This window comes from Callorhinus ursinus, unplaced genomic scaffold (genome assembly GCF_003265705.2).
Source record: "Callorhinus ursinus isolate GAN/ISIS: 27379988/994484 unplaced genomic scaffold, GSC_fseal_2.0 scaffold101, whole genome shotgun sequence".
Lineage (NCBI taxonomy): Eukaryota > Metazoa > Chordata > Mammalia > Carnivora > Otariidae > Callorhinus > Callorhinus ursinus.
In genome coordinates, this window is record NW_027397163.1 from 98801 (window position 1) to 110837 (window position 12037).

The 12037-nt window shown below is 60.2% G+C and overlaps 1 protein-coding gene across 1 annotated transcript; it reads right to left on the reverse strand.

The window, feature by feature from the left end:
- Window positions 1-1792: 1792 nt before the first annotated feature.
- PRPF31 (pre-mRNA processing factor 31) lies at window positions 1793-11701 on the reverse strand. Its single transcript, XM_025849041.2, has 10 exons — window positions 11468-11701; window positions 10491-10597; window positions 8896-9065; window positions 6923-7080; window positions 5362-5451; window positions 4267-4394; window positions 4114-4186; window positions 3554-3682; window positions 3354-3452; window positions 1793-2194 (listed from the first exon to the last, which is right to left on the reverse strand). The coding sequence occupies exons 1-10, from the start codon at window positions 11684-11686 to the stop codon at window positions 2069-2071; spliced, it is 1299 nt and encodes a 432-aa protein (XP_025704826.1). The 5' UTR covers window positions 11687-11701; the 3' UTR covers window positions 1793-2068.
- Window positions 11702-12037: the final 336 nt, after the last annotated feature.

A 12037-nucleotide genomic window follows, 5' to 3' on the forward strand; every position in this document is an offset into this window, starting at 1 on the left:
AAGTGAGGGCTACAGCCGAATCGCAGGGCAAGGGAGGGGAGGGGTTTTTAGGTCCACACAGACCTGGGGAGTGAAGCCTGGAGGTGTGCACTTTGACACACTTCCCTGCGTGATCCCCATGCTCACTGGAGTTGGGGAGTCACTCATCTAGAGCCACGCTCCTCAAAGTGCGGACCCTGGACGTGGCAGTGCCTCTCGGACACCCGGGACGGCTTGTTAAGATGCAGATTCTGATTCAGGAGGTCCCGGGTTCTGCTTTTTTGACAAGTTCCCAGGTGATGCTGATGCTCCACAGTTGGCACTTTGAGTAACAAGGATTCAGAGCAGTGGTTCTCAAACTTGGCTGCACATTAGACTCACCTGGGTGGCTTGAAAGAAAAAAATCCAGGTATGTCTTTTACCCTAGACCACTGAAATCTGAATTTCTGGGAATGGGAACCAGACTAATGTTTTAAATCTACTGAGATGATTCCAACATGCAGCTCATCTGATAGAGAATTTTCTAGAAGTGGTTCTCAAAGTGAGGTATCAATCAGTAGCCAAAGCATCACCTGGGAACTTACTAGAAATGTACACTTTTGAGTTCCCACCCTAGACCAACTGAAGCAGAAACCCTGGGCCCTGCAACCCTGGTTTTAAACAAGCCACCCAGGTAATTCTGAAGCATGCTAAGCTTTGAGCATCTCTGTTCTAAGGTTCTGCAAGACTGCAGCACGAGGTGAATCAGATCCCTTCTGACTCTGGCCAGGGAGGTGGAGGTTCTGAAGAGGGGCAGACAGAGCACCCTTCCCCGGCAGACTCATCAGCAGAGATCAGCCAAGTTCATCACTTTTCAACAGGGCTGATCTAAAGGCTTAGGGATAAAGCTGGGGAAACCGAGTTCAGTGACCTGGGGTAGTGTAGCCATTAGAAGGAATCTCCCAGGTGGTGTAGACTCTGATGTGAGGGGGGAGATTCAGAGAGGGGCTGAGGTCCACAGAGTGAGCCCTGAACTGAGACATACTTGGAGCAAGTATGGCAGGGGCGGCCCAGAAAGCGGAACAGAGAAGGAGATATCTCAGACGGGACCCAGCCAGCCAAAGCCTCAGGGAGAAAGTGTGAACTGGAGGGTGGGAGACTGGCAGAGGTAGGAGGCATCACCTTCCTACAGGGTGGGTTGTGCACCCACCCCCTGGGTAACTAAGAGGGGCGCTGACTGACCTCACAGGTCGGTGACCAGGGCTCCCTCCCCAGTGCACTGTGAAGCCCAGCTCCGGAGCACAGTACGTGGGCCCCCAGGTGGCGCCTTCCTTAATTAGCGCTTGCAGGGTAGCCCCAGGGACAGCCCCTGCCCACAGCCTTGTCCCCACCTGCCTGCAGGCCGCGTGCCCTCGGCCTGCACCTCCCAGCCCAAGAGAAGGGGGCCTTGGCTGAGCCCCAGTTCCAGGACGGACTGACGTGGGAGGAACTCTTAGAGCACCGCGTCCCGGCCGGCAGGGAGCCTGTCTGCTCAGCCCCATCAGGGCTCGGCACAGCAGGGTGGGCAGGGAGTACTCTGCAAACACTGGACTCTGACAGGCAGCCCAATGCTAGGCACGTCCCGGGCACCTTTCACATCCTCACAGGTGGCCCTTGGTGTTAGGGGTGGAGGCTTGGAAATGCGAGGCCACTCACCTGACACCACAGCCTGTTACGGAATAGGGAAGAGAAAGGCCAGGGATGGGCCCAGACACCACCTGGATCTGTGCCCCCAAACCCCACAGCTCAGACTCCTCCAGTCACACACGTGTTTGACAAATGACCACTCCCCAGGAACAGAACCTGATAATGTGCTTTTAATTGCACTTTTTCCAAAAGTATCTCCCTTCCTAGTTAAAATACAAAAGATGAGGCATGGTGAAGACTGGCTCTGTGCCCCCTGCAATGGGGAGCGATCTCGGTGCTTGGGGGGCTGGGCCTCCTCCCGAGCCTCCCCGGACAGTCCTGGCACCGGGCTGAGGACGGAACCTCCCAGCCCTATCCTGACCCCACCCCTTCAGAAGGGCGGGGCCTGTGCAGCTTCAGGGGCAGCCCCCCAGGGCGCAGTGCCTCAGGTGGACATGATGCCGCTCTTCTCGCCCTTGACCTTGAGGAACTCGGCCATGCTGGAGAAATACTTCTGGTTGGCCTCAGCCACCTTCTTCTCGGCTGCTTGCGGGTTCACAATTTCCAGGCCCTGGGCAGGTGAGGGAGGTGATGATGGAGTGGGGAGATGGGCTGGCCCCTGACAAGGCCCCCCCCCCCAGTAAGAGAATTCTGAAATGTCCAGGGGACCCTTCTCAATGGTCCTCGGGCTCCAGGTAGACATGAGAACAGTTTGCCAGTCACCAAACTGCCCCCGCCCCAAACCTGGGGAGATTCTGACTCTGGCGGTCTGGGATGGGGAAGAGTGGGGAGGGCCTGAGCATCTGAATTTTTAACAAGTCCTCCAGGGGATTTTAAAAACACCAATGTTTCCGAACAGCCAACCAAGGAAACCGAGTCACAGAGCTAAGTGGCTCGCCTGCGGCCCTAGTGCAAACCGTATCAGCCCCACTGGTGACACAGGGATCAGCTCTGGGGGCCCCACACTGGCTGGCACCATTCCCAGCATCTTCCACGGGTAGTTCTCACCTCCTCGCTGAGGCCTCCCCAGGTGGCTCCAACCTGACACTGCTCCCTCTCCCCGTCCTCCCTGCACTCTCCACTTTCCGACGGGCTCTCTATTGTACTCATCTGACCCCGCCACCCCATAAGCTCCATGAGCAAGGCTTACTGCCTCGTGCCTGCGGCTCCATCCCTGGTGCCTGCAACAGTGCCCGGCACTTGGGTGCTCAGTACACCCTTGCTGACGGAGCAAATGAGTTCAGTGACTTGGCACGATGCCGTGGGACACACTGGCCCTCTTGTGCGGGTGAGCCGAGGAACGGACAGGTGTGGTGGCTCCACCCGGTGCCTCGGTGGCTGGGTCCCAGCCAGCTAGCTATGAACTTTCTTACGTGGAGCCCTGAGGGGTCCCCGCCACCCAGCACCTCAGGGAGGGCTGAGCCGGCTCGAGGCCACAGGGAATAACTGGTCACCTGCAACCCCAGCCCAGCCCTAAAGCTAGCTGTGCATGCAGGCACGATGGTTTCCCTTCTGTCCCCACGAGCCTGAGCACCAGGAGCTGCGCTCGGCCTTCCGGGGGCGTCCCTGATACACTGTCCACAACAGCCCCGTGAGGAACTCCGTCATGTGCCCGCTTCCCAGGCTAAGAAGCTGGAGCCCAGGAAGAGGAAGGGGCTCGCCCAGGGCCACTCTGAGAGCTGGGAGCGGAGCCAGCGCAGAACCGGCCTCCCGACTCCAGGGCACAGTACCTGGAGCGGGGTGAAGGCCACACTGGAGGCAGTCCCCGAGGAGCGGTCACGGATGGTGGACTTCCCGCCGTACACCACACTCTGCTTCTGCAGGGTCCGCTGTGGGGGGGGGGGGGGGGAGGGGACGGGATGTCTGGGCTGGGCCCGGGCTCTCCCACCAGAGCTCCCTCACCCCTGGGCCCACCCAGCCAGGCCCGTACCTGCAGTGTCTTGGAGATCCTGGCTTTGGTGGCCTCGTTCACCTGTGTCTGCCGTACACGCCCGCTGCCCGATTTGCCCAGATGGCCCAGGCTGAAGCCCAGGTCCTCTTGGTAGGCGTCCTCCTCAATCTGGTGGGAGGGGAAGGTATCCCAGAGTTAGCCACCCTCCATCAGCCAGATGCCCAGACATTCAGCCGATTCAGGTGCCCGCTGGGGCCCAGTGAGGAGCACAGGCCTGTTACCGCTCCCTGAGCTAACAGCTGAGAGGGGCTGTGTGTGGGTCTGTGTGTGCAGGGCCAACGACCGAAACTGGGCTCGCTGACGAAAGGGCATCTGAGCTAGTTCTCGCAGGACCAGCAGGATGATGCTCAGATAGTGAGACTGGCAGAGGTGAAGCCCGAGGAAGGGCATGGACAGGAGGGCAAGGCTGGGGGAGGGATGGGGCCAGCACTGAGTGCTATGCTTTGGGGTGCACGGGGTGGGGGAGAGACTGGAGGTGGGTGGTGCCCCAGCACAGAGAAGAAGAAATGCGAAAGGGGCATCAGGGTTAAGGGCGTGACCTCTCCGAAGCTCATGCGGTTGGCCTGCTTCCGGATCTCGGTCAGTCCTAGCCGCTCCTTCATCTTGCGGTACCTGGGGATGGGCGCCAGGGGTCAGCTGGGGGCAGGAGCCCCTCCCTTCCCTTCCCAAGCCCGCCAGCCCCCAGGGCCCACCTGCGGCCGCCTCGCTTCTTGCGCTGTCCGTCGAGGGGGGCAGGCAGTGGCTTCACCTGCTTCACAGGCGGCGGCTCCTGCCACTTGTCGAACTTGCGCTCGATCTCATCCTTCAGTTCGTAGCCCACCTGGGGAGGGCAGGAGGGTCCCCTCAGGGCCCTGCCTGGCCATCGGCCTGAGCGTGGCGCCCGTCCCCAGGCCTGGGGGACCTATCCTCTGTCGGGGTTTAGTCCCACCTCAGACTCAGACATCTCCCTGCACCCCTCACATAACTGTCTCCTTGACGGAGGTTGCGAGCAGCCCCCCAGATGCAACAGGGCCAAACCCAATGCCTGCGTCTCCTCCCCAACCTTCGGCCCTGGCCTGCACAGGTGGGCAGAGGGGGTCACCTGGGAGCCTCACCTCTGTGGTTCCGGCCCCACAAGGCTCTTCCTTCAGGAAAGACCCCAAATCAGCCCCCCATCAGCACCTCTGCTGCACCAAGGTCTCTCCGGGGCACACAGGCTCTGCATGACCTGCCCCGTCCCACGGCCTCCTCTCCCTAGCTTGCTGTGTGCCAGGCTCAGGGCCTTTGCACTGGCCATTTCCTCTTCCTGGGACTCTTCCCCCAAGCATGCACTCGACCTGCTTGCTAGCTTCACTTGGGTGCACGTTAGACCGTCACCTTTTCAGGTAAGGCCTCCCTGACGTCCTGATGGAACCAGCGCCGCCCCTCCCTCGCCCGCCCAGCACCGTCTGACCCCGCCCCAGCATTTACGTGGCACCCCTGCACACGCCACAGATGTCTCACCCCCTCACCGCCCCCTGCCTCCCCAGAACGTGAATGCCACGGAGGCAGGGCTTTGGTCTGAGGGGCTCACGGCTGTACCCCCAGCACCCAGACCGGTGCTCGAGAGAGAGGAAGAGGAAGAAAGAGAGAGAGAGACGAAGCCCCAAGCGCTGTGCCAGGCTGGGTGTCTGGACACCAACAGACGAGACAGAAAACACACCCACTGTCATGGACCAAATCTGCCAAGAAGACAGAGGTGGACTGAACGATGACAAGGCTGGTAGAAGAGACAGACCCACACAGACGGACGCCTCCCCACGCCTCACCTTCCCTTCCGTGCTCTCATGGAAACTGTCCACGCGGGCTGCCAGCGTGCACTTGGCGGCCACCAGCCGGGCCGCTTTCCGCCGGAGATCCTGAAGCAGCAGAGAGGGGCAGAGTCCATAGGAGGCTTCCTTTGCCAGCACCGAGCATTCCCCAAACCCCAGCCGCCACCGGCTCACTTTCTGCCGGTCAGCGGTTCGCCATTCCCACTACGTGTTACTGTAACAGTGTGTTACGGCAACAGACTACCACTGTCACAGTTTTCTTTCCACCAGCTTACTAACAGCTTGAACCTGTTTGCACAGACAGCTGCACTACTGCAGGTGGAAGACTGTCACATGCCAAAAACAATCATTAAAATAGAACACATCCATCTGTGGGCGCCTGGGTGGCTCAGTTGGTTAAGCGACTGCCTTCGGTTCAGGTCATGATCCTGGAGTCCCGGGATCGAGTCCCGCATCGGGCTCCCTGCTCAGCGGGGAGTCTGCTTCTCCCTCTCCTGCTCCCCCCTCTTGTGCGCTCTCTCTCTCACTCATTCTCTCTCTCAAATAAATAAAATCTTAAAAAAAACACACACACATCCGTTTGTGTATCAGAAAGGATGGTAGCCCACGTTCTGAGATACACCAAGATGGTGTAACCCCCAGCCCCACGTCTAATTGATAACGATAATGAAGTTAGCAGTGACTACACGTAACCTTGCCCTAAGAGGTCCGCCCTCGGCCCTCACCCCCTGGGTGGTGATCTCTGCTGGCCTGGGGGGCCTCGGACAAGGCAGAGACCAACCATGGGATTGAGAGTGGGGTCTTTGGGTTACAGGGTCTCAACCTGGAGCCCAGATCAGCCACCGGGGCTACCTGGTCGCATCTGCACAACTGAGCCCCAGTGCAAACTCCAAACTTCGAGGCTCAGCTGGGCTTCCCTGGGGGCGGGTCCCCCTGCAGGCTGTCACGTGTGGAGGCCAGGAGTGATGTGTCCTGACAGGGAGAGGAGGCCCGGAAGTGTGGTGGCTGGCACCTCTGGCCCCTGCCCCACACACTTCCTCCCTTGGCTGATGTGAGTCTGTCCTTTCACGACGACAAACCATAACCCAAGTGGGTCAGCCTGGAGTCTGTACGTCCCTCTAGTGGGTTACTGAACCTGAGGATGGTCTGGGGACTCCTGCACTTGTGAGCTAATGCTGACATCACTTGCTATGTGCAAGTGGGACCTGAAAGAGTTTCGTATATAGGAATCCTAATCCTAATCCAACCCCATGAAGCAGGTCCCATTCTCCCCACTTCACAGACAGGGACACTGAGGCACAGAGCTCCCGCCTCTTGCCCAGTTGTCAAGTGCAGCTCTAGGACCCCAACGCCAGCATATGTGCTCCAGGGTCCTTGTTTTGATGCCCCATGTGACCCTGTTCTCTGAGCTCCTGACCACGGTCATCAGCTCGGACCAATGGGAACTGAGGCGCAGAGGGGGCAACTTGCTCTCTGGACGAGGCTGCGCCTGGCTTGGCAGAAGGCTCCAAGGGGAGCCACGCGCCAGGTGCACGGGGGGGGAGGGGCGATGACTCACCGGGGGCAGCGACTGCACGATGTCGCTGTGGTAGATGTAACCGGTGTGGGGCAGCACAGACGTGGACGAGAAGCCAGACAGCGTCTTTCGCTGGGCCCCAAGCAGCATAATGTTGCAGGCAGGCATCTTGGAGAGGTTGGTCAGGCCCCCGGCCACCCCTGCGAAAGGAGGGAGGGAAGGAAGGAGAGCCAGAGGGAGGATGTCAAGAGCAGCCCAGGGCCTTTGCCTGGGGGTTCACGGCGCGCTGTGTGCCTCTGTGTCAGTTCCTGGTTGAATTCCTGAGCTGGCCCTGCCCCCGAGGGCTGACGAGTCCCGTTTCGGAGGGAGGATTCAGAGGCGGCTCAGACAGGTGAAACCACCTGCCTGAGGATGCACAGCAAGGAGACGACCCAACAGGAACGTGTCCCCCGAGTCTGCAGAGCCACACGGCCCCTGCTCTGTGTGTCTCACACCAGCCGCCACCACAGCGGGGGCGCCCTGAGGACGGGGCTGCCATCAGCCACCGCTGGGCTCGCGTGAGCACGTCTGCAGGCCCGGGGGAGAGGGGCTGCAGGTAAAAAGGCCTCTCTGATGGGGGTCTGCTGGGCGCCAGGCCCCGCGCTGGGGCTAGGTCTACTGTTTCATCAAACACACGCCTCCTGCACAGGCTCGGAAGCCCGTGTGCGAGAACGGCCCCACACACTGACACCACAATCTCCGCAACCCGCGACCCTCTGCAGATGTGGCCACGTGAAGGACCGCCAGACAGGGTAAGTGGAAGAGAAAGGCGGAGAGTCAGAGGGAGGCGAGACAGGAGACTTTAAGGTGGGGGACGCAGGCGGCCTCTGGGAGCTGGAGGAGGCCAGAACGGATGCCTTCCTAGAAGCTCCGTAAACAGAAAGGAGCGCAGGAGCTGGCCTACACCCTCATCAGCCCAGCAGTCGCAGGACAGTAGCAAAGCCCTATCACCACTGGGGAAACCAAGGCACATGACGTCCCCTGCCCCAAGACGTGAGGTCAGTGAGGGGGGAAGGAGGATCCACACTTGAGATTATCTTGCCCTGAAACCACTGCTTCTTTCTACCCTGCAACTCTGCACACACCTGCCACCCAAGGCTATGCTGGGACCTGACCTGGATCTCCCCAAATTCCTACATCGAAGCCCTACCCCCCCAGTACCACGGAATGGGACTGTGTTTGGAAATGGGCCTTGAAAGAGGTGATTAAAGTGGAAGGACATCGGAAGGGCCCTGATCCAGTACGACCGGTGTCCTCGTGAGATGAGGACACAGACGCAGAGGGGAGGCCACAGACGGCCACCTACAAGCCGAGGAGAGAGGCCTCCGCAGGGCCCAGCCTGCTGACTGGCTGCTCCTGGCCTCCCAGCCTCCAGGACTGTGTGACAGTGAATCTCGACGTTTTAAGTGCCCCCGCTGCCCGCCACCCCTGTCTGTGGTACTTGGTTAGGGCAGCCCGAACAACCCAGCACAGCTGCTTCACCGAATTCCCCTGAAGAGTCTCTCGGCTGAAGGGGCGAGGAGCCCAAGAGGGTGCTGAGACTGCAGGGGTGGAGGAGGAGGGCCCACCCTCGGTCCTAACGCATCGTCAGGACGGCAGCCCCCATCTCGCGGATGAGACCGAGGTCCTGAGAGCTGATGCTGCTAGTGCCGGGCAGCCCAGGTGTCTGCGCAGAGCTGGGAGCTTCTGGGACGTGCTGGCCGAGCAGGGCCAGACTCTCCAGCAGCCGCGCCACCTCCCCCCCCAGCCTGTCTAGTCCAGCCCGGCCCAGGGCCACCATCGCGTCCCTGTGTCTGCAGGAGAAGCAGGCGGCTGACCTCTGTGACCTCTAGGAGGGGTGACAGGGCGAGGGCAAGGGGGACAGGGTGCTGGGGCCCTGGGCTAAATGCTCCATCTTATAGAGGAGGGATGAGGCTTCCCCAAGGGCGCCCTATCCAAGGACGGCCCTCTGTCCCCATTCTGCCCCCGGGCCTCACCCATGATCTTAGCGGCCGTGGACGCCCCGATGATGATGGAGAGGTTGGGCGCGATGAAGGACATCCGAGACTCCACGTACTCGTAGATGCGGTGCTTGGAGGCGTTCAGCTCTAGCGCCATGTCGCAGGCCTCCTCCAGTCGCTCCAGCCCCTCCTCCGACAGCTGCTGCCTGCAGTGGTGAAGGACAGGGAGGGGTGAGAGTCGGACCCCGGCCCCTGCTGGGTAGCCTCTCTGACCGGCACGGAAGGCCAGCCCGTGTCCTCCCAGCTGTGTGCACGTCCGTATACACGTGTGTCCCATCGGCCCTGAGGCCTGGAAGCAAGGGCTGTGGGAATCCTAGTTCTGGGTGGGCACTGCGCTTGCCGCCTGGGCTGGGGCCTTGCCTGCCCACGCCGGTCTCTGCCAGGTGCGCGCTGGCGTCGAAGCCTTTGCCCACGTGCCCCCGTCAGCAACTCCTCATCCTTCGGGTCTCAGCCTTGCCGGCCACCGAGGCCCACTGTCACCAGCTGTGACCAACTGTGCCTATTTATGGCCTCTCCATGTCCCGCCCGCTTCTGGTGCCGGACCAGCCGGCCCTGGAGAGGGACCCACACTTGCCTGACTCTCCGCAGCACGGAAGATGCTGGGCAAGTACTTGTGGCAGGAAGCCACAAAGGGGGCTGTTATCACTGTCGTTTTACAGAGGGGGGACCCAAGGGCCAGATGATGAAGGGGACTGGCCTGAAGCCGCAGAGCTGGTAACCAAACCCAGCCATACTCCTCCCTCCTTCACCCCATCTGCGCTGTAAGGCGCACAGAGGGACCATGGGGCCGGCCGGAGGCCCCTGCAACCAAAGCCCAGTGGGCTGATGCTCAAGGCTGCCCCCAGCAGGGGCAAGCTAGGAGCCCACTTGTTCTCCCACTACAGAGCCTGGTCCCTGCCTGAGGCTGAGTCGTCACCTCCTCCAGGAAGCCACCCGGCCCAGTAGGATAGGTGCCCCTCCTCTTGCACCCCATGCCGCTTGGCACCCCTCCTGCACTCCGACACTCGCCCTCCAGCCTTCGACCTGTGTGTACGCCTGCTTCCTCCCAGACGGGAGCTTGGGCAGGGCAGGGCAGGGCAGGCAGACTCTGCTTTGCTGAGTTCTCTAATCTGCCCTCAGAGCAGTGCCTAGTGCTTGGTCAGCATTTACTCAATGAACAGAATGGCAGCCCAAGGGAGGTCTCCACTCCACAGGACTTTGCTCTGGGGTTACAGACATTTCTTCCTCTTAGGTACAGATACCAGAGGAGAAGGTTGCAGACCAAGGGGCAACACAAAGTCCCTGTCTTCACAGACATTTTCATTCCAGTGAGGGATGACACGCCAGAGACAAACGCTTCTACTACGGGTTTGCCCTCTGCCTCACCACTCCCAACTACGGGCTCCTCACTGATTGAGCATCCTGGGCCCAGCACGGTGCCTGGCTTACAGCAGGCCCTTGTCAAACACGTGTGGAACAGAAGTGAACTGTTCTCCTGAGACGGACACCCGTGCCACTGGGACCCCAAGATCCTCATCTGCAATTAGATGGGCCTGAGGGGGCCCCAGTGACTTCTCCCCCTGTGCACACACCCCTGGGTGGTGGAGGCGGTCACGCTGACGACCATGATGGTGGCGTTGGTCAGGATCTGCTGTAGGTTCTCGTTGTTCTTGCACTTGTCCAGGCTGTTACCCAGCTCCTGGGGGCGAGAAGGCAAGAGAGGAGAAGCACAGAGACTCAGGGACAGCTGGGGTCTGTACACAGGGTGCCTGCCTCCTCCCAGTTCCGGGGACTTCACCGCTCAGAGCATCAGCAGCATCTGCCCTGCACGGCTGGTCCAGAACTGGACCCGGGTAGCCCTGCTGCCTGCACCAACTCAGGGTGCAAATCTGACCACACCACTTCCCTGTGCGTACACCCCCTGCTATCATCCTCACCTCCTGGCCTCACCAGGAGACTCCTCACCACTGTCCCCACCCTCACGAGCACCTGACCCTCTCATGGCTTTCCCAGAAGGCCCAAAGCCTTGGAGGTCACATGGGACCCAAACTCATCAACTTTGCCCCTCACTTCCTCCTTTCTGAACACACCAGGGCTGCTGTCCATCTAGGGGTCTTGATACTCATGACTTCTTCCCCCAAATCTCTGCACGGCTGCCCCTGCGTCAACCTTCAGATCTCGACTCAAATGCCACCTGGTCCAACCACTGTTGGTGGCATGAGGGACCCCCTCATCTCCCTCCCTGCTTTCTCGGCCTCAAGCAGCCCCCAGCCCTTCCTGGGAGACCCATCCAGGGAAGCAGCAGGATCGGAACTGGGGCAGAGGACCCCTGAGAACATTCTTTCTAGGCTCCATCCCTTTCTTGCTGGGAAGCCTGGAGCAGCTGAACCACCACTCATCCCTCTCCAGTATCTCCAGGCCTCAAGAGAACGAGGAAGGCAGCTGAGGCTCCGGCATCCTCACTCCGGGTCATTCACCTGCTCCCCGCCCCCCCCACCCTTGCCACCTTCACACAAGGGGCCATCAAGGGGACTCAGTTCCTCCCAAGTCCTGACCTCTCTCCGCTCACCTTGACCGTGCGGATGTAATCCAGTGCGTTGGGGACCAAGGACTCCAGCTCAGGGAAGCGCTTTGAGTACTTATCCCGGATGAACTTATGGATGATGTCTAAGGTGCACGGGGAGGGCAGATATCTGGTGAGCAGGCAGGCAGACTCTGCTGGCTGTCCCCAGCACCCATCTCTCCTTCCTCCTTTAGTAACTGAACCCCTGAATTCAGCTGGGCTCATGGACACCCAGCAAAAAAGCTGTGTTTCCCTGCTGCCCACATGGCTGGATGTGGCCACGTGAGAGCGTTCTGGTCTACGAGATGTGATCTCAAGTGACACTTGCAATTTCCGGGTCACCCCCTTAAAGAACTGTGCCCTCCTTTCCCATTTTGCGGGCGGGGATGTGGAGGTGATGGCTGGAGGTTGGCAGTCACCTTGTACCCTGACACAGGTGGCAAGTCAACAAGATAGGAAGAGCCTCATCCAAACTCTCACATTAGAGGAAAGCACACTTCCTTATTTAAGCCACTCTGTTACAGCAGCTGAACCTGGACTTGAACTGGTATGAGGGGTCTGGAGGCAGGACCCTGG